General features: G+C 51.2%; 1 protein-coding gene across 1 annotated transcript in view; it reads left to right on the forward strand.

Moving 5' to 3' along the window:
* Positions 1–589: 589 nt before the first annotated feature.
* Positions 590–20,885, forward strand: part of COTL1 (coactosin like F-actin binding protein 1) — a 44,064-nt gene continuing 23,768 nt past the window's right edge. The window contains exons 1-2 of the mRNA XM_079723322.1: positions 590–714; positions 976–1,058. Of these exons, the coding sequence (XP_079579448.1) occupies positions 638–714; positions 976–1,058 (160 nt within the window). The 5' untranslated portion in view covers positions 590–637. The remainder of the gene's footprint in view (positions 715–975; positions 1,059–20,885) is intronic.

A 20,885-nucleotide genomic window follows, 5' to 3' on the forward strand; every position in this document is an offset into this window, starting at 1 on the left:
TAGGTAGGAGGGAGGGAGGTTAGGGAAGTGGGAGGAGCAAGGAGGAGGAAGGGAGGCGAGGGAGAAAATGAGGAGACAGGCTCAAGGAGTGAGGACGGAGCAGGACAAGAGAAGAGAGAGGGAAAGGAGAAAGAGGGCTTGAGGAGGAGGAAATGGTGGGAGGAGCTGGAGGATTGGGAGAAGGAGGAAAGGGCTGGGGGATAGAGGAGAAGAGGGGGTAGGGAGAAGAGGAGGAGGAGGAAGGAGGAGGAGGGGGGAAAGAAGTCCCCTCCAGCCCCCGCCGCAGAGTTGCGCAACTCGCTTGGGCTGGGATTGGTCGCTGCCTCGTAAAGACGCCCCGCCCTCGGCGCCCTATGACCAATAGAGAGAGGAGGCGGGGCGGGATGCGTCCTGGGAGGCCAATGGCCGGAGGGGGGCGGGGCGGCGCGGCCTGGGTCTGGCGCGCGCTCCCGGCGCCCTCGGAGCCAGAGCAGCGCTCGGAGCTCAGAGTTCGTTTCCCCTCACCGCTGTCGCCGCCGCAGCCCGCCCGCCCGCCCTTGGCGCGTCCCCGCCCCGCTCTGCTCCGATCCCTGCAGCCGTCCCGGAGCGCGCTTATCTGTTTTTGCGAGCACAGTATCCCCGTTGCGGCACCGCGGCGATGGCCACCAAGATCGACAAAGAGGCTTGCCGGACGGCGTACAACCTGGTGCGCGACGACGGCTCGGCCGTCATCTGGTGAGGAACTTTCCTTTGCTCTCCAAGCCCCGCTCCCGAGCTCGCAAGGGGCCTGGTGCACTGAGCGGTCTTCCAGACCGGACGGATGAAGGGTCATCCCGTGCTGTCTTCCCGCAGCCATAACCCAGGACGGCGTGGAAAGCCAGCGCTGGCTTCTCCCTAGCCAGAGCATCTTTTAGATTGTCCTGCTGGAAGCTCGGCACTAGGCAGCTACCAACGCTGATGTGTGTGTGTGTGTTTTTCTCTTCTCCCAATCCAAAGGGTGACTTTTAAATATGACGGCTCCACCATCGTCCCCGGCGAGCAGGGAGCGGAATATCAGGACTTCATCCAACAGTGCACAGGTAGGGAGACGCGCCATCTGGGGGAGTTCCCCGTCTTTGGGGATATTGTCAGTGCCAGGAGGGGCGGCAGAGGCCAAACTGGGCGGAGCCTGTGGCCACCCTGGGCGCCTCTGGCTCTGTAGGAACCAGATTTGAGCGTTCTAAAGCCTCACAAAGCCTTCTCCCCTCTGGGCATCCAGAGCTATCAGAGGCGACCGCCTGGCTTCCTCTCTCCCAAGGTAACCTTTTCAGGCACGGCAGCTCCTTTGCCTCCTGCGGGTCGCTAGTTTTCCACCGTCAACTGCCGCTGTTCCAAACTCCTGGCTCGAGCCCTCCCCGCTTTCCCCTTCCACCGGTCAGTGAGCCCCAGTAAAAACAATCCTAGCGCTTATTGCAGGAGCTAGAAACGGTCAGCTTCACCCACCCCCCTTTTCCCACAATCATTGTCCGTGTGCTGGTGAAATGTTTTTATTTGTAGACTATAGAACCAGATATGAAAGAGTACCCACCGTAGGATCCCATTTATATGAAATGATAGAAAAGGCAAAGCTAATCTGTGGTGTGAAAAGTCAGAAGAATGGTCATATTTGCCGGTAGATAGCCACTGATGGGGGGCGGGAAGGACACCCGGAAGGCGGTGTGGGAAGGACACCCGGAAAGCGGTGTGGGTCGGGTGGGGTTGAAAATGTATTTTGATCTGTGAGGCGGTTAAACAGGTTTCTACATATGTAGGAAATCTTTCAAGCAGAATCCTTAGGGTTTGTAAACTTTGTGCCCTTCCCTGCGGTGTGTTGAACCATTAGGAGGGAAGAACGCAGGTAGAACCACAACCCCACGTCCCCACCCCCCATCCCCACCCCCCGTCCCCACCCCACAGAAGCAAAAGGCCCAGCATCATTGGTAATAGGGCCTTTTAAAGCTGAGATTGGAGAATGGGCTCTTTTCCAGGCTCTGGTCTTTAGCTTGGAAACAGATATATTCAGACACAGGCAGTGCAGCCTGGAGGTTAGGGTGGGGACTCAGTCGGCGAGGTGGGTTGGAATCCCCGCGTGGCCACCCTCTAGCTGTGTGGTTTGGGGCAAGTTACTTGACCTCTCGGGGCCTTGGTTTCCTCAGCTGTAATCTTAGAGGGCTGTTGTGAGGATTGGTGAGTCAGTGCCTGTGCAAACGACATGGTCATTTGTGAAATAAATAAAAAGTACTCATCGTGCCCAGGGTCATGCGGCGGCCCCTTTCCTTTATTCAAATGGTATTTTGCATTTACTCTAATTAAAAGAATATTTATAAAGTGTCTGCTATGGGCTGGGTGGTAGTGAGGTTTGTTTACTTTTTAAATCTTCTTTCAACTAGAACGTCTTCCTAAGAGCCGCCTCTAGACGTTCACTCACTGCTTTTGGAAAGGATTGTTTAAAATATCAGGCGTGGGAAGTACTTTCACAACTCACATCTAATGAGGTGCACGGGGCCTCTTTTTTTTTTTTTTTTTTTTTTTTTTTTGCGGTACGCGGGCCTCTCACTGTTGTGGCCTCTCCCGTTGCGGAGCACAGGCTCCGGACGCGCAGGCTCAGCGGCCATGGCCCACAGGCCTAGCTGCTCTGCGGCATGTGGGATCTTCCCAGACCGGGGCACGAACCCGTGTCCCCTGCCTCGGCAGGTGGACTCCCAACCACTGCGCCACCAGGGAAGCCCGCACGGGGCCTCTTGTGGGGAGCGGGTGGGGCCTGGGTTCCAATCCTGGCGGAGGAGCCCAGTCTCTGAACCACCTCTATCCTTCCGCCACCACGATGACTGCTTTTACAAGTGGAGTAAGTGCGGACTCCTGGCTTTCCCCCCATCTGGTGTATAACTGGGAGTTTCAGCAGTATTTTTGCCTTGCTGGCTCTGAGGCTTTCTCATAGGCCGGCTTCTTTTCTCTCTGGACAGTAAGGTAGCAGTTTCCTCCTGCTGGCCATCCATCACCCCCCCCATCAGAATGGGGTCTTCCCCTGCCCCCCGCCCCCTGCCTCTGAAGCTATTGTTCTCTTCATCGAGTAGGAGAAGGTGACCCCGGGAAGAAAGGGCATCCTGTGAGTAGGTTCCGAACAGATGCTCCTGGCCATCGGGCGAGGCTGTGGTCAGAGAACACTTCCTCCCTCCCTGGAGCTTTGTGGTTTGCTAGTCAGACCCTTCCCCCAGTGACAGGAATGGGAGTGGGGAGGGCCTGGTGGGAGAACTAAAAATGCTTTCCCTGCTGCTTGTTGATCTTATGAATGGGCTGTGGGATCTGAAGGCTCCATCTGCTTTGGCTGGAAGTCCGCCTTCCTTCCCCAGCCATCTGTTGGACAAATGTATAGGCGAGTTATGGTTGCCGTGTCTGCTCTTGTTTGTGTTAGAAAAGCTGGTTCCATCCCACTGCCGTGTCCTCATAACCCAGTGACCAAGGATTCAGAACGCTGAGTAGTAACCTTCTATATGCAAGTCACTACACTGCACACGCTTTGTCTCTGTTACTGAGCTTGCTTCCCTTCCATAGGTGAGGAAACCAAGGCCCAGAGAGGTTAAGTGACTTGCCAGAGATCACACAGCAAGGTCGTGGCAGAGCTGGGACTTGAATCCGGGCAGGCTGGCTCCGAGGTCTGTGCTCTTGGCCCCTTCTTGCTGAGGAAGTGGTTTAGGGTCTCATTTCTAAGCCATGAGGCTTCTTCAGTGATACAGCAGGTTCTGGTCAGGGCTTGTGGGGTTGTTTGCAGGTTACAAAAGACACATTTGCCTATTCGTGTGATGCAGGGAGGCTTCTTGGTGGCCCTCATCCCCAGCCAGGTGTCCTGACAGGCCTGAGGCTCCCCTGCTCTGCAGACAGCCTCCCGCTCTGGTCCAGCCTTCCTATTTCAAAACCTCTCACAAGGTCACAGCGGACCTGGGAGCCTGAAAACAGCACCTGGTCTCCCCTCCATGTGCACTGTGGGGATGAGCGGGTGGAGGGTCCCCGGGCTCTCTCTCCTCCCTGACAGCCCCTCCTTGGACATCCTCTGTCTGAAACACCCTCCTTCACCTCTCCTGTGCCCTCTGGCTACTGTCTTCCTTCTCCTGTCCTTCCCCCAGGTTTTCCAGAATGGAATCTGCCCGTCCAGCCTCTCCCTGTCACCTCTTCTCAGCCCCCAGGCTGGCCTGTCCTTGTCTGCAGGAGCTGCTTCCTGAAGGTCATGGATCTGGAAATTCGCTGGGCCCTCGTCCTCCTGTTTCTCTCTGCCGGCAGGATTTGGAGCCCTCCGTGCCCCGCACTGGCTCTTCCGGCGCTGGACTCACCCGGCCCCCTTCCTTCTGCACTAAGTGCTCCATCACCGCCTCTGCTCCTGCTTCTTGCCCCAAACTTCAGTCCATGTGGAATGGTGGGAGATCTGTCAGGGGCAGTGAGAGAAGCCCAGTGCAGTTAGCTTAAGCAAAAAAAAAAAAAAAACTCAGCGTAGCTTCCACGGTTGGCAAGTCCAGGCCAAGTAGTAGCTGCAGGTAAGGCTGCCCGAACTCAACCTCCCCTCCTGCTGCTGCTAGCTCTGTCTTCCTCCTTTATTGCCCTTCTTGGGGGCAGGAGGGCAGGTTCCCCTGAGCGGTGATACAGATGCCCCCTAACCATCCCAGCTTCCGGGCTGCGGGCAAAGCCATCCTGATGGGGATAGACAGACTCTTTGCCACCGATTTCAATGGAAGTCTCCAGACTGACAGACGCTGTTTGGCCTGGCTGGCTTCATGTGCCCACGGTGAACCAGTCACCGCCATTCTGGCTGGCTAGAGCTGGATCAGTGCCCACCGCTGGAGAGGGGGAGGGGCAGGCCCACCCAAACCAGCAGACAGGGTGGGGGAGGGTGGTTTCCTAAGGGAAGAGTGGAGGGGAGGGCATGTTGCTTCCAGAAGAGAGGCGAACCCAAAACAGGTCCGTGGCCCGCGCTTATTGCAACAGTTCCTCAGCCCTTGCTCTTTCTTGTCCTACATCCATTCTACCCCAGCTCAACCCCCCACTGGGAGTAACTCTTCCTAAAGAAGGGCTGTAATCAAGTTTCTCCTCTGCTCATTAACCATCTATAGCTCCCATCTGCCCATTGCATTTACAGGCTGCCTGCTTGCCCTTCCAGTCCCTTGGTCCCCACCCACCTCTCCTGCCCAAGAGCTCCCCACACCCTTCTTTGTGCACCTGTGGCCTGACCCTGTGTCATACTCCCAGCCTGCAGGCCAGTGATTTTGGAGGTTCCCTCCGGGCAGAATTCCTCTCCCCTGTATCTGTCCATCTGGGATTGAGCCAGCAAACCAGTCTAGTGCAATCCCTCTGTATTTCAGCAGCCAGAACCCTTGGGAATCAGAAAAGCTCTAGATTCACGTCCCAACTCTGCCCCTTGCTGTGTGGCCTTGGGCAAGGACATCCCTTTCTCTGTGCCACAGTTTTCTTCTCTGTAAAATGCAGGTCCTGATGGTGCCTGCCTCTGATGGTGACTGGGAGGGTTAACTGAAATAGTATGTCCAAAAGGAGAGTCCAGCACCTCCCTGATGCCCTTGTTACTGTTACTTTTTTTTTTTTTTTTTTTTTTTTTTTTTGCGGTACGCGGGCCGCTCACTGTTGTGGCCTCTCCCGTTGCGGAACACAGGCTCCGGACGCACAGGCTCAGCGGCCATGGCTCACGGGCCCAGCCACTACACGGCATGTGGAATCTTCCTGGACCGGGGCATGAACCCGCGTCCCCTGCATCGGCAGGTGGACTCTCAACCACTGCGCCACCAGGGAAGCCCATTACTATTACTTTTTATGGCATTTTTATTTTCCTAGCACTTAGGATGACAGTGTGCTTTCTGCTCTGAAGCTTTCAGTGCATGCCCCAGCTCAGCACACAGTAGGCACTCAACTCTGGGTTTGCCCATGAGAGGCGCTCCACCCTAGGCTGGCACGCAGTAGGCCCCATGTGGGCATGCATGAGACCTTTAGCCTGGGCCTGCATGCAGTAGGTGCTCAGTATATGGTAACGGGGTGGTTAGCACAGTGGTTAAAGGGCTGGGCTGGGTTCAAATACTCGCCCGTCCTGTGATCTGGAGGTGAGTTCATCTGCTCTTTCTTTTGCTATAATGTGGTCATCAGCAGGATTAAGGAAGCCGGTCCATGGTGCCAAAGATGCAGTAAGTGCTCCATAAATGGTAATCACTGCGATTATCACCTCATCGGGGGATTTAATTGTTGTGGAAGTAACGTATGTGGTCTGAGAGCACCAGAGAGATCGGAGGGGGAAGAGATGATGGGGTGGGAACGGGTACCGAGCTGTGCTGGAGGGTCTTTGGTTACCCCAGCAGAGCCCCGGGGAGTGAGGAGGAGCCAGGGCTCAGCTGGCAAAGGAGAAAGGAGCTGTTTGGCAGATTGACCGGTCACGTGATCTCTCTGATCTCAGCATCAGGGCTTACGGATCATGTGTGTGTGTTGGGGCCATGGCTCGGGCTGTCTATGAAATCATGTCTTGTTCCTGTACCTTACAAGTAATACACGTCCTTTGCAGGGTACTCAGAAAGCAAGACTAAGCAGAAAGAAGGGAATAAAAACCAGATATAGTTCAGATATAGTTTAACGCTCAGAAATTTGTCCATTCGTTCGTTCGTTCCCTCTTTCCCTCCTCCGATGTATACGAGTGGCTACTCTGTAGGGTACTGTTCTAGGCACCAAGGATAAATATAGAAGCAGAGAAAGACCCCCCTGTCCTCATGGAGCTGTTTTATTGTCATCGCCCAGCCTTTAAAGTAGCTCCAGAATGTTCTCGCATATAAATGTAGCATTGTTTAATAGATCTTTTATTGATGGACCCCAGAATACTCTGTTGCAAGCAGTTTTATTTTAGACAGAATCCAGCCGCCTGGGAATGAATCCAGTTTTCTGCTAGTGCAGATTTTAGAGCCGATCAGTTACAGTTACGAGCATCGATGTTGGAGCCAGGGTGTCTTGCCTTGACTTGTAGCCTTGCTGCGCTGTGTGACCTTGGTCAAGTCTCCCAGATGCTCTGTTTCCTCTTCTGTAAGATGGGGATAGTAATTGCACATGGTGTACAGAGTTGTTGTGAGGGTACATTGACGTGATACACACAAAGCTTGTAGGGCAATGCCTGGTATAGAGTGGCTGCTCAATAAATGTGGTTACTGGTAATGTAGCACTTTGGAAGGTGGTCTGTCTGGGTGCAGATGATATTCCCATGATGCTCTGGTGAGCCTGGAGTGTTCAGCTCAAACATCACTCACAGAGAGATGTGGGGTTGCATGTTTTTGTCTGTCCAGCATCCCATCGTTCTGAGGAACTTCTCCCTGTCATTTTATAATAAGCCTGCTCAGCCAATGTAGTTCCAGTGAGGCTGACTCCGCCTCTCCCCACTGAGAGGGCACATGACCCAGATCTGGCCAATCAGAGTAAGCCATTAACTGTTAACAAGTCTGTTAACTGATTGGTTCAGGGTTGGGCCCAGGTGACTCAAGTCAAACCAATCAGCTCCATCCCTTAGACTTTGGGTCCCTTTATCTTTCTCTGGGATTAAGACCTGTAAGCACATTGAAGGCTTGGGGCTTGCAGCACCCATCAACCATTTGGAGAGGGAACCTGAGAACTCAGGTATAGAGCCAAAGATGGAGGATGGAGAACAGATGACATGGCTTAAACTCCTGGATCCAGCCATGCCTGAAGCTCTCTCCTGGCTGTTTGCTTTCATGAGCCAATGAATTTTTTTTTTTTTCCCTTAAGGCAGCTTGAGAGGGTTCTTTCTCATTTCCCTCTAAAAGAGTCCTGGTCATAGCACCCAGGGTAGGTGGCTGGGACAGGCTAAGAGAGGAGAATCCAGGTTGGGCAAGGAATTCAAAACCTCATGTGAGAACTGACTGAGGAAATGGGGCATATTTCACTTGGAGAGACACCTCAGGGGGACAGGAGTGTTGTCTTCAGATGTTTGAGGAGCTGTCCTGTGGAAGGTGTGGACTTCTTCAGTGTTCCTACCCTCATCCCAACCCCATGTGGTAGAGGACCAAACAGTAGAAATTTCAGGGACAGATTTTGGGTTTGCCTGAGGAAGAACTGGCCTCAAGTTAGAAAGGGCTGTCACTGGAGGTAGTAAGACTCCCATCATGGGAGGTATGTTAGGGGGGGCTGCCTGACCCCTTGGCATAGATATTTAAGAAAGAGGCCCTTCTTGACCATGCATTCTCCTTCTCGCTCACAGCCCCCTTCTCTAGTCTGTTCTGCTCCCAAGAAGAGTGGCAAAATGCATTAGCTTAGGTATAGGTGATGCCCCTCTGGGATGGGGTCAGCCCTACCAGGGACTGAGTGTGGCAGTGGGATGGTTCCTAAGGAAAACGGGGGTGTCTTTATTGTTAAAGAAAAAAACCATTCATTCTAACTCTTGTTAAAGAACAGTAAGGCAGGGCTTCCCTGGTGGCGCAGTGAGAGTCCACCTGACGATGCAGGGGACACGGGTTCGTGCCCCGGTCCGGGAAGATCCCACATGCCGCGGAGCGGCTGGGCCCGTGAGCCATGGCCGCTGAGCCTGCGCGTCCGGAGCCTGTGCTCCGCGACGGGAGAGGCCACAACAGTGAGAGGCCCGCGTACCACACACACACACAAAAAAAACAGTAAGGCAGACTTTGTTCAGGGGACTGTTGGGGTAGGTGTAGGGACCACTACAGGGGAGAGAGATCAGGGCCAACTCTGAATGCAACAAGGAAAAGTGGGACTTTATAGTCAAGGAGCAAGGTGGGGATGCGTGGATAGAAAGTTACCAAGAGGAAGGGTCGGGGTGAGGGGGAATTCTGGCTGAACTGACCTAACGGGATACTTGCTGAAGGCAGGCCAGTGATCAGACATCACCGGGGGAGGGTGGGGATGAGGAGCCCAATTAGATATCAAGGGTGATCGGATATGGAGGATGGGGGATTCTGGCTTAACTGACTTGGCAGGATCCTTGCTAAAATCGGATAAGGCCGGGATGAACACAGAAGTCCAGAAGTTGAGACCTAGTTGAAAAAGAGCTCAGAAGAGCCTGGTTAGAGTTTAGTCAAGGAGAGAATCTTTGCTGTTACTGCAAGAGGGATGGGACGAGAAAGAGACAAATACACTTGCTGTCCATGGCCTCTGCCTGTGCAGCTGTACAACACACGTACAAGTGGTGGTCTATGTATTTTGCTCTTCTACATGTGGATCTTTTCCCCCTAGCTTCGCTCAAATTTAGAAATTGGTGTGAGAAGGGATGAAGAGAAATTGCCTAGTGAGTCTAAGGCAGTATGAGGTCAAAAGGAAGCTGTAAATCTGTGACAGTGCTTCGGACATTGTAAAGTGCTAAATAGTCTGTTCCTCAGCATTCAACAAACATGGACTGAAACATCGTTTCTGTTGCTCCAGAAACAATGTTGGGTGATGAATCTTAAGTGGCACCTGAAGGGCTATTGAGACATTACCTCACAGTTTTCTGGAAAATTCACTCTCCCACTGCCTTCTTGGCCCACACATCTGTTGCTGGGCGGTCCTGAGCTGCATTGTGTGGCTTCTTTGTGTCATGAGCTGCTTGGGCTTTGTGACAGCTCTTCTGGGTGATATTTGTGCTTGCTTTGGAGTTGGTGGCCCCATCTCCTCCCAAGGAGAAGGTTGCTAGATGTCCCTTTTCCTGGTAAGTAGGGTGTCTATGGTTCAGTAAAAGTGTTCAATTAGTTGAAATGAATTGAGTTTCTGCTCCTTGAAAATCTTTAGACATTAATGCAAACTTTTTGAAAGTATTGCTTGTGGATCGTGTAAATGTTATATCTACGTTCTCATCTCCCATCCTTTTTTGACCTCGTTACATCCTGGCATCCCCCCCATAACCAGAGCTTGGCACCCTGTGCGCAGGTCCTCTGTCACCTTTTGGTGGCCAAATGTAGTGGCCGTTTCTTTGTCTTTTTAAAAATAAATTTATTTATTTTTGGCTGCGTTGGGTCTTCGTTGCTGCGTATGGGCTTTCTCTAGTTGCGGCGAGCGGGAGCTGCTCTTCGTTGCGGTGCGCAGGCTTCTCATTGTGGTGGCTTCTCTTGTTGCGGAGCACGGGCTCTAGGCGCGCGGGCTTCAGTAGTTGTGTCATGCGGGCTCAGTAGTTGTGGCTCGCGGGCTCTAGAGCGCAGGCTCAGTAGCTGTGGCGCACGGGCGTAGTTGCTCTGGGGCATGTGGGGTCTTCCTGGACCAGGGCTCGAACCTGTGTGCCCCGCGTTGGCAGGCGGATTCTTAACCACTGCACCACCACCAGGGAAGCCCCGTTTCTTTGTCTTTATTCCACGTTCCCTCCTTCCAGCCTTCGTCAGCGACCACTACTCACTGAAAAGATAATTTTCCCATCCTTCTGCTTCTGCAGTGCAAAGCTTGCCTAGTTCTCCTTTTCTGTTTCTCATCTCTTGCTCTCACTTCCTTCTGCTGGTTCTCCTTCCCTTTCGTGCCCCATAAGTGTGGGTGTTTCCTGGGGTCCACCCTTGGCGCTGGCTTTTCCTTCTCTGGGATATTTATTGAGTGCCTGCTGTAGGGAAGCCCTTTGCTGAGTGCTGAGTTGACCCTTTCCTGACCCTGGCGAGATTGCAGTCCAGGCGGGGGTGGGGATGGGAGGGGGACTTCTCTCTCCCTTTAACAACCTTTTGTAGTTTTTGCCCGTAAGGTCCAAATGCTGAGAGATGACATGGAATGTCCCTTAGGATGGGATGCTCGCCAGCTCACCCCACGCATGCACCTTCCCAACACATGATTCTGACCCCATGGATGCCAAATGCCCCGCACTGTGTGGCGCTTTGCATGTATTAGCTCATCTGTTATAATTTTTCTTATCCATGAGCGGTGTGTATGTAATAAGTACAATGGACCAGAGTAGGAGTCAGCCCCATTTTACTGATAAGGAATCTGATGGTTTCCTTGGAGAGTCAAAAGTCACTTGTGTGGTAGACTCACAGATATAGAGAACAAACTAGTGGTTACCAGTGGGGGGGGAGGGGCAAGTTAGGGGTGGGGGGGAAAGGGGTTATTATGAGATTATAGGAAATCATGTGTCTGAAACTTTTGAAAATTGTAAAGCACTATGGAACTCAAGGAATGTTTCACCCTGGGGCTTCCCTGGTGGCGCAGTGGTTGAGAGTCCGCCTGCCGACGCAGGGGAAACGGGTTCGTGCCCCGGTCTGGGAGGATCCCACATGCCGCGAGTGGCTGGGCCCGTGAGCCATGGCCGCTGAGCCTGCGCGTCCGGAGCCTGTGCTCCACAACGGGAGAGGCCATAACAGTGAGAGGCCCGCGTGCCGCAAAAAAAAAAAAAAAAAAAAGAATGTTTCACCCCATAAACAAAAATTTTTTTAAAAGTCACTTGCTTGAGATGGCACAGTAGGTAGAAAACTTGGACTTTGAGCCCAGATCTGTGTCCAAGGCTCCCAGCCTTTCCCCTGCACTGTGCTGCCCTGCCTCCCCCTTCCTTGGGACTTGAGCACAGTCTTCCCTCTTCCGGCCCTGTCCTTGTCCGTTTTGCTTTCCTGGAGGACTTCTATACATCCGTCAAGGCCCAGTGTAAATATCCCCTCCATTCAGATCCCCTCCTTGCCTTTGTGATGCTCATCACATTCTGCGGTGGTTATGGTTACATGTGCGTCTGTTTCTTCAGTTCCATGGCGAGATCCTGGAAAGGGAGACTTTGTCTCTCTGGCGGTGGTATCCTCAGTGGAGCATCTCCACCCCTCATGGTTACCTGGTTCCCATCTCTCTTTTTATTAATTAATTAATTAATATTATTTTTTTAACGTCTTTATTGGAGTATAATTGCTTTACAATGGTGTGTTAGTTTCTGCTGTATAACAAAGTGAATCAGCTATACATATACATATGTTCCCATATCTCTTCCCTCTTGCAACTCCCTCCCTCCCACCCTCCCTATCCCACCCCTCTAGGTGGTCACAAAGCACCGAGCTGATCTCCCTGTGCTATGCGGCTGCTTTCCACTAGCTATCTATTTTACGTCTGGTAGTGTATATATGTCCATGTCACTCTCTCACTTTGTCCCAGCTTACCCTTCCCCTTCCCCGTGTCCTCAAGTCTATTCTCTAGTAGGTCTGCATCTTTATTCCTATCTTGCCCCTAGATTCTTCACGACCCCCTTTTTTTTTTTAGATTTCATATATATGTGTTAGCATACGGTATTTGTTTTTCTCTTTCTGACTTACTTCACTCTGTATGACAGACTCTAGGTCCATCCACCTCACTACAGATAACTCAATTTCATTTTTTTATGGCTGAGTAATATTCCATTGTGTATATGTGCCGCATCTTCTTTATCCATTCATCTGTCGATGGACACTTAGCTTGCTTCCGTGTCCTGGCTATTGTAAATAGAGCTGCAGTGAACATTGGGGTGCATGTGTCTTTTTGAATTACGGTTTTCTCAGGGTATACGCCCAGTAGTGGGATTGCTGGGTCATGTGGTAGTTCTATTTTCAGTTTTTTAAGGAACCTCCATACTGTTCTCCACAGTGGCTGTATCAATTTACATTCCCACCAACAGTGCAAGAGGGTTCCCTTTTCTCCACACCCTCTCCAGCATTTGTTGTTTGTAGATTTTTTGATGATGCCCATTCTGACCGGTGTGAGATGATATCCCCATCTCTTTTTCACCAGTGGGTGCGTCACTCCCTTGTGTGGACCCAAGTCGTGGCTGTAGCACTTACTAACTCCCCAAGCTATATCCACGTGACTGTTCATGTATCTGTTTGGTATCTGACCCTCCTGCTAGAATCTGAGCTCCTGGGGGGCAGAAGCCTGCTCTGCTTGGTTCTCTGCTGTACCGTCAGCACCTGGACCAGCACCTGGCACTCTCCCCAGGTGGGTGTTGAATAGATGAATGAACACAGTCCCCCGAGATGTTTGAGAGCTGAGCTCACCCCTGGACAGCCCGCTGTTCCCTCTGCCAATATAACTGCCCAGGGGCCCGTATGGAGGGCCTGCAGGTGCCTGGGCTCTGAAACCCTCACCCGCACTGGCCTCTGGCCCAGCTCCCTGCCCCGGAGCCCGTGCGTGGCTGCATTCCTCACCGACTTAATTTGATGCTTTCGGCTTTTCAGATTCCGCTCAGTGGCCTCTGCAGGGGCAGGTCCCCAGAGGCCTGTATGTGAAGGCAGGGCTGTTAAGCTCAGCATTTTGGGTTTTATTTCATCAGTGCATTTGAAATTAACCTGCCTGACATCCTGTTTAATTCTGGACTTAGTTTCTGGTCATCTGTCTCATTTTTCCTCATGTACTTAATCTTTTTTTATCATCCGTGCATTCGTGTAAGCTTCCTTGCCAATAGTAAGTAATAGTAATACTTCAAAAATAATGGTGAACGCTGGGCTTTTATTGTGCCAGGAATTGTGCTGAGGTCATTGTATGAGTTTCCTGTGGCTGCTGTAGCAGATGACCACAAACTTAGTGGTTTAAACCACTGTAATTTTCTCATCTTAGAGTTCTGGAGGGCAGAAGTCCAAAATCAACCTCACTGCGCTAACATCAAGTGTGGGCCGCTGTGTACCTTCTGGAGGCTTGAAAGGAGAATTGATCTCCTGGCCTTTTCCAGCTTCTAGAGACGCCTGCATCCCTTGGCTTGTGGCCCCTTCCTCCACCTTCAAGGCCGGCAATGGCTGGTTGAGTCCTTCTCACGATGCCATCTCTCTGATTCTTCTGCCTCCCTCTCTTCCCTATTTGAGGACCCTTGTGATGACTTTGGGCCCACTCGGATCATCCGGGATAATCTCCCCATGCTGAGGTCCTTAATTTAATCACACCCACCAAGTCCCCTTTGCCGTGTCAAGTCACAGAGTCAGAGGTTCTGGAGATTAGGATGTGGACATCTTTAGGGGCCACTGTTTTGCCAGCCAGAGTCATCTAATCGTGATTTCATTTCATCGACACCGTGACCCCATGTTGTAGGCCCTGTTGTCCTTCCCATTTCATAGACAGGAAAACTGAGGCTCAGAGCCATAACGTCACTGGCCCGGGGTTGCACAGAGGCGGAGCTGTGTTCCTTACCCAGTGCCTGTGCTCCTGGCCACCATTCCTGACACCCTGTAGCACTTGCAGCTGAAATTCTTTTGAAACAAGGAGGGAAGACCATGGGCGAGCTCTTTTCTTTTTTTTCCCTCTTCCCCTCCCCTAGTTTTATTGAGAAATAATTGGCATGCACCACTGTGTAAGTTTAAGGGGTACAGCATGATGGTTTGCTTTACATATATCATGCAATGATGACCATAATAGGTTAACATCCACCGTCTGATATAGATACAATAAAAAGAAAAGAAAAAAAATTGTTTTTCTCCTGTAATAGGAACTCTTAGGAGGTATCCTCTTAACAATTTTCCACAAGCTTTTTTCTTGAATGCCAATGGGCAGACCCGAGGCCTGTGCCTCTGGCTGGTGGTACATTTCTAAGAATATGCAGCTCAGAGGTACTTTTTTTGCCTTTATTCAAGTGGAAAACCTGTGATGGTCTCTGGGGAGCAACACTCCGTAATTCAGACGCCTCCATTCTTCCCAGGGAAGAATTGTCACTCTGCTACTTTTGACCGAAAGGATGGCCCTTGGAGGTCATCTGATCCGACCCGGAAGTAGTGTTCTTCCTCTTTTTTGGCTATAATTCTGCCTTGGCTCTAGAATGGAGTATACACTGTTCATGGTTTGCAAATAAAGGAAGCTGCTGCCTTGGGCAGGCCGCAGGCCCCTCTGGGTCACACGCTGGGGCTTCTGAGGAGGAGTGAGAAGAGCCAGGCTCTGTGCAACGCCTGTGTGAGCTCCCTGCCCAACCAAGGAGGGAGCCTGTGTTCACTCCAGGCGAGCTCTTGCAGCCCTGAGCTGGGATACCATTTGCTCTGTTTTTTTTGTGTTTGTGTTTGTTTTGGTTTGGTTTTAGTTTTATTGAAGTATAGTTGATTTACATGACTTACTCTGTTCTTTTTTTTTTTTTTTTTTTTTGGCTGCACTGGGTCTTCGTTGCTGCGTGGGGGCTTTCTCTAGTTGCGGCGAGCGGGGGCTACTCTTTGTTGCGGTGCATGGGCTTATTGCAGTGGCTCCCCTTGTTGCGGAGCACGGGCTCTAGGCGTGCAGGCTTCAGTAGTTGTGACATGAGGGCTCAGTAGTTGTGGCTTACGGGCTCTAGAGCACAGGCTTAGTAGTTGTGGCTCACGGGCTTAGTTGCTCCGTGGCATGCGGGATCTTCCCGGATCAGGGCTCGAACCCGCGTCCCGTGCATTGGCAGGCAGATTCTTAACCACTGTGCCACCAGGGAAATCCCACTTGCTCTGTTCTTGATTTGCCAAAACCTACTGCCGTGTATCGATTTGGGGAAAGTAACTTACCCTCTTCTTTGGTGCTTTGTAACTACTCATTATCCAACAAATGTACATTGCGGACCTACTATGTGCCAGGCACTCTTGGTACTGGGGAAGTTGGGGGATCCAGTTCACAGAGCTTACATTCAATGGGAATGCAGGGGTAGCTAATAGACGAGCTAGCAAATCTGATCTTTTCAGAATGAGATGAGTGCTAAGAAAATGAAACGAAGCAATGGGCCAGAGGTAGATTGTGGGGAGGCCACTGTTAGCCAGGGTGGTCAGGGGAGGCCTAAAGAGGAGGTGACGCTAAGGCAAGACCTGAATGAAAAGGAGCCAGGCATGCGGGTATCTGGGTGAGGAATGAGCCCAGCAAAAGGGGAGGCCCTCTAACCAAACATCCGATAATGGTCTAGCTTCCAGAATGTGTAAAGAACTCTTACAACTCAACAATACCAAGACCAATAACCCAAGTAAAAATGGGCAAGGGAGGGCTTCCCTGGTGGTGCAGTGGTTGGGAGTCCGCCTGCCGATGCGGGGGGTGCAGATTCGTGCTCTGGTCTGGGGGGTCCCGTGAACCATGGCCGCTGGGCCTGCGCGTCCGGAGCCTGTGGTCCACGGTGGGAGAGGCCACAGCGGTGAGAGGCCCACGTACTGCAAAAAAAAAAAAAAAAAAAAGAGCAAGGGATTTAAAAAAATTTTATTTATTTTAGGCTGCCTTGGGTCTTTGTTGCTGCGCGCGGGCTTTCTCTAGTTGTGGCGAGCGGGAGCTGCTCTTCGTTGTGGTGCACGAGCTTCTCATTGCGGTGGCTTCTCTTGTTGCAGAGCATCGGCTATAGACACGTGGGCTTCAGTAGTTGTGGCTCACGGGCTCTAGACCGCAGTCCCAGTAGTTGTGGCGCACGGGCTTAGTTGCTCCGCGGAATGCGGGATCTTTCCGGACCAGGGCTTGAACCCATGTCCGTCCCCTGCATTGGCAGGTAGATTCTTAACCACTCTGCCACCAGGGAAGCCCTAGGCAAGGGATTTGAATCGACATTTCTCCAAAGGAGACATACACATGGCCAGTAAATACATGAAAAGATGCTCAGCGTCATTGTCATTAGGGAAATGCAAATCAACCCACAGTGAGGTATCACCTCACACGCACAAGGAGACTATAATAAAAGGCGTTGAGAGGATGTTGCGACTCAGAACCCTCATGCACTGCTGGTGGGAAGGGAAACTGGTGCAGTGCCTTGGGAAACAGTTTAGCAGTTCCTGAAAGGTTAAGCCTGGCTATTTCATGCCTTAGTATCTACCCGAGAGAGATGAAAACACACAAAAATTTGTACATGAATGTCACAGCAGGATTATTCACAATCCCAAAAGTGGAAACCACCCAAGTGTCCATCAGCTGATGAACGGATAGACAAAATGTGGTCCATCCATCAATGGAATATTACTCAGTCATAAGAACAAATGAAGTACTAATTCGCGCTATCACATGGGTGAACCTTGAAAACATGACGCTGAGTGAAACATTGTGCTGAGAAGTCAGACTTGAAAGGTCACATGTTGTGTGATTCCATTTATTTCAAGTTTCCAGAAGAAGCAAATCCATGGAGATGGAAAGCAGATTAGCAGTTGCCAGGAGTGGCGACGGGGACAAGGAGTGACTATTCGTGGGCATGGGGTCGCCTTTTGAGGTGATGACAACGTTCTAAAGTAGACAGTGGTGATGGTTGCACAACCTTGTGGGTGTACTAAAAACCAATGAATGGGGCTTCCCTGGTGGCGCAGTGGTTGAGAGTCCGCCTGTCGATGCAGGGGACGCGGGTTCGTGCCCCGATCCAGGAAGATCCCACGTGCCGCGGAGTGGCTGGGCCCGTGAGCCATGGCCGCTGAGCCTGCGCGTCCGGAGCCTGTGCTCCGCAACGGGAGAGGCCACAACAGTGAGTGGCCCGCGTACCGCAAAAAAAAAAAAAAAAATGAATTGTACACTTGAAAGGGGTGAATTTTATGGTATGTAACTATCTCAGTTTTTAAAACGTAAAGAAGAAAGGGGGTGGGACTTCCCTGGTGGCCCAGTGGGTAAGACTCTGCACTCCCAGTGCAGGGGGCCCGTGTTCCATCCCTGATCGGGGAACTAGAACCCGCATGCAGGCCGCAACTAAGCGTCCACATGCCGCAATGAAAGATCCCACGTGCCGCAACTAAGACCCAGAGCAGAATAAATAAATAAATAATTTTTGGGGGGGGAAGAAAAGAAGAAACGGGGTGGGCGGGATGACAGAAATCCAGCAGGGTGGTGGCCTTGCGTGTGCAGGGAGGTGGGGTCAGAGGCCTGATCTCGCCTGAATGGCATGCATTTTATTCCCATGTCTCTTGTCCTCCGACCTTGCAGAATTTCGCCTTGGGCCTTCCTGTCGTTCCTTCCCACGTCCACACTTGTGGTTCTGCCTGCCACTTTTCCCTCCATGTCAGACCTGCTTTTCCCCACGGCCCCTTTCCAAACCCACGCGCCCCAGACGCGCTCAGCCCCGCCCCTCGTGCTCCCACGTGAACTTGATGGTCTCCCGGCTCTCATTTCCCGCTGCCTCCGTGTGCTCTGAAACAGTTATCCACATCCTTATCATCACCACTGTCTGGCGTTTTTAGTGTCGCTGCCTCTGTGCCAGGTTCAGTTGTGAGCCCTTCCACAATTCTGATGAGGATTGACAGCCAGACACAGCACTGGACCCACGGCTGGGTTTTCATCTTCCAGTTCAGCGCCTGGCACCAAACTGGTGCCCAGAAGGTGTTTCGTTGCCTGCAACTGTTGCATCGGACATGGGTACTTAAAGGAAAGCGGAAGGTCTGTCTTGGATGTTCATGTGCGTTAGTAACTAAGAGAATCAATAAAAGAGTGAGTTGACACAGCTGTAAATGTGTGCGCAGACTCCAGGGCTGCGAGTGTCAACAGCTACGGGGATGAAAACCACTTGTGTGTCTGTCCCCACCACTCGGGGGCTCTGAGGCAGGGACAGAGAACCCCCCCACCCCCACCTAGCTCAGAACATTGTGGACCAGAGAGGGGATGCCAGTGAGCCCTGGTCACACAGCAGAGAAAGGCAGAGTGGGGACTTGAACCTGGGTTTCCTGGATCTCTGAGCTGCTGAGGGTTGGCGTTTGCTTTGCACCTCTGGGGCCCCGTGCTTGGTGATGTGAGCAGGGACGGGAGAGAAGAACCCCCACGTTATGCAGGCATTGCTCATCCTACCATCACCATGTTCTTGGGCTGCCCTCCCCATGTGCTTTTATTTACGAGGCACATTTGTCCAGACCAGGTAATTGCTACCTGTCTGCCCACATCTGATTATTTCTGCTGGTCTCTTCATTAGAATCTACACCTTTAAAATCCAGGGGGGGGGATTGGTTTTATTCTTATAAGATAGCATCTCCCAGTGAAGTGACACAGCTGAGGATTGGGGACCAACATGCTTCTGAGCTGCTGAAGAAGATGGGCAGAGGCTCCTCATTTACTCAAGAAATGTTTATTGAGCATGGACAGTGTGGCAGGCACCGTTGTGGGCACTGGAGATGTCACAGGGAACAGGATTCCTGTCCTCCTGGTGTAGGGATGAGCAGACTGCAGGAGCCCTCAGGGATGTCTTCCTGAGCCTTTAAACTCTTGTTTTACATGCAGTAATAATAAGCTAATTATATGCCCCTCTAGCCTGTGGCAAGTCAGAGATGGAGAGAGGGACTGGTAGAGGAAGGCATTTTGAACTTGCCTGCAGAGGCTGGTGCTTTTGTCTGTGGAGTTCTGTCAGAATCTATCCCTCAAGTTGTTAGCATGGGCCCCCTTCTTCCTCATTACCCTGTTAGCTCGATGAACTCTAGGTCATCCTTCAAGACCCAGTTCAAACATCACCTCCTCTGTGAAGGCTGCCCTGATCACCACCCCACAGGAAGAGTTAATTTCTTTCTTTCTTTGATGTTCCCATATGCCCTGTGATGCCTCCTGGCTATGGTGCTCACTTCATTGTGTCCACACACTTAGTTTTTCTTATTTGCCCCTCTAGATTGTGTAGTTTTTGAGGGTTCATATTGTGTCTTATTCAGCAAAGTCTTTGAACCAAAAATTGTCAACAAGTGTTTGTCACATGACTAACTAACAGCAATGGAAGAAACAGCAAAACTATAAAAAATGGATACGAGAATGCAGAGCCGTGCACACCGGGGCGTGTAGTGCTCAGGCAATCAGACACCGAATCCTTCAGTGTCTTTGGAGTGTCTCATTGTCAATGCTGCAATTATGTACTCAGAGCCTCCAGGAACTGGTTACTGTTCTCTAAGTCAGAAGGTGAAGTCAGATGTAACACACTGACTTCCATTTAAGGAAGTAAAAGTAATCATTAAAAAAAAAGGTATGGTGCTTTGTCACTGAGGGAAAACCTTTAGCTATCCTGATAATTTGGGTCTCCAGATCAGCCCATTCCCTGAGGGTTCTACCAAAGTAATCATCTTTCTTTTCCTCTGGCTATTCTGTACTCCATTTTCTTGCGTTCTCTGTCAAACTAGGAAAGCTGGGTCATTCATTTCACGAAAAAGCAATGAGGAAGGAATCATTTGAGAAGTCTACTGCTTTGAGGAAGGGGTGGGACAAAGAATCAATGTGCATAGACAGTGTGATCTCACAGGCAAGGACCGTATACACATCCATGGAGCCCTTGTCCTCCGTGTCCCAGAGAGAGAGGACATTGAGCACTTCCAGGTCTTTGTCTGTCGCTGCCTGGGCTCCCACATCAGCAGCTTGCTGGAAATGATGCAGCTGTGGCTACTGTCCAGCTGTCCCTATGCCCCAGGCGGCAGGATGCTTGAATTCTTTCCTGTTTCCTTTCATGCCCGCTCTAGGGAGCTTGCTTGGTGGAAGCTGACAGCTCAGCTTTTTGGCGTGTGGGTTGTTTTTTCCCTCACTGAACCTTGTTTGCATAACTTCTTAGGGAGTCTATATAAGGTAAGGGCAGCTTCAGCCCAGCTCTGGGGCAATTTCCTGCTGTCTCCTTCCCCCTTTCTTTTGTCTTGCTCTGAAGTTCAGTGTTGAATGGAAATTATGAAATGATTACTTCTCTCTCTCTCTTTTTTTCTTTCTGTTGACCAGTAGATATTTATTGGGTGCCTCCTATGTGGCTGGCACTGTGGTTTGTGCTGGGGATATGACAGAAATTGCACAGATATGAAAGCAGCTAAAGAGATCAAAGGACATGCACCCAAAAGTGTACTTAGGTGCCACTTAGGGAGTTTACTAGGGTTATTTAGGTGGTGAGGCTTCTTTTTTTTTTTCTCGCTTGTTTGTGTTCCTAATTATTCTACACCTAGTATGTGTTTTGTGTGTAATGAAAAATGTTGTTCAGAGCATTTGCAAAAGTGTGAGGAAACCTCACACTGCTTGACTCGTGGCAGATCCTCTGTCTCCTCTGGGTTTTGTCCTCCAGCCAGTGCCAGCTTTGGGAAAAGGCAGAGGGAAAGACAAGGGTCTTTTTTGGGAGAAGGCGAGGCCCC

The sequence above is a fragment of the Hyperoodon ampullatus genome (assembly GCF_949752795.1).
Source record: "Hyperoodon ampullatus genome assembly, chromosome: 18".
NCBI classification, from domain to species: Eukaryota; Metazoa; Chordata; class Mammalia; order Artiodactyla; family Ziphiidae; genus Hyperoodon; species Hyperoodon ampullatus.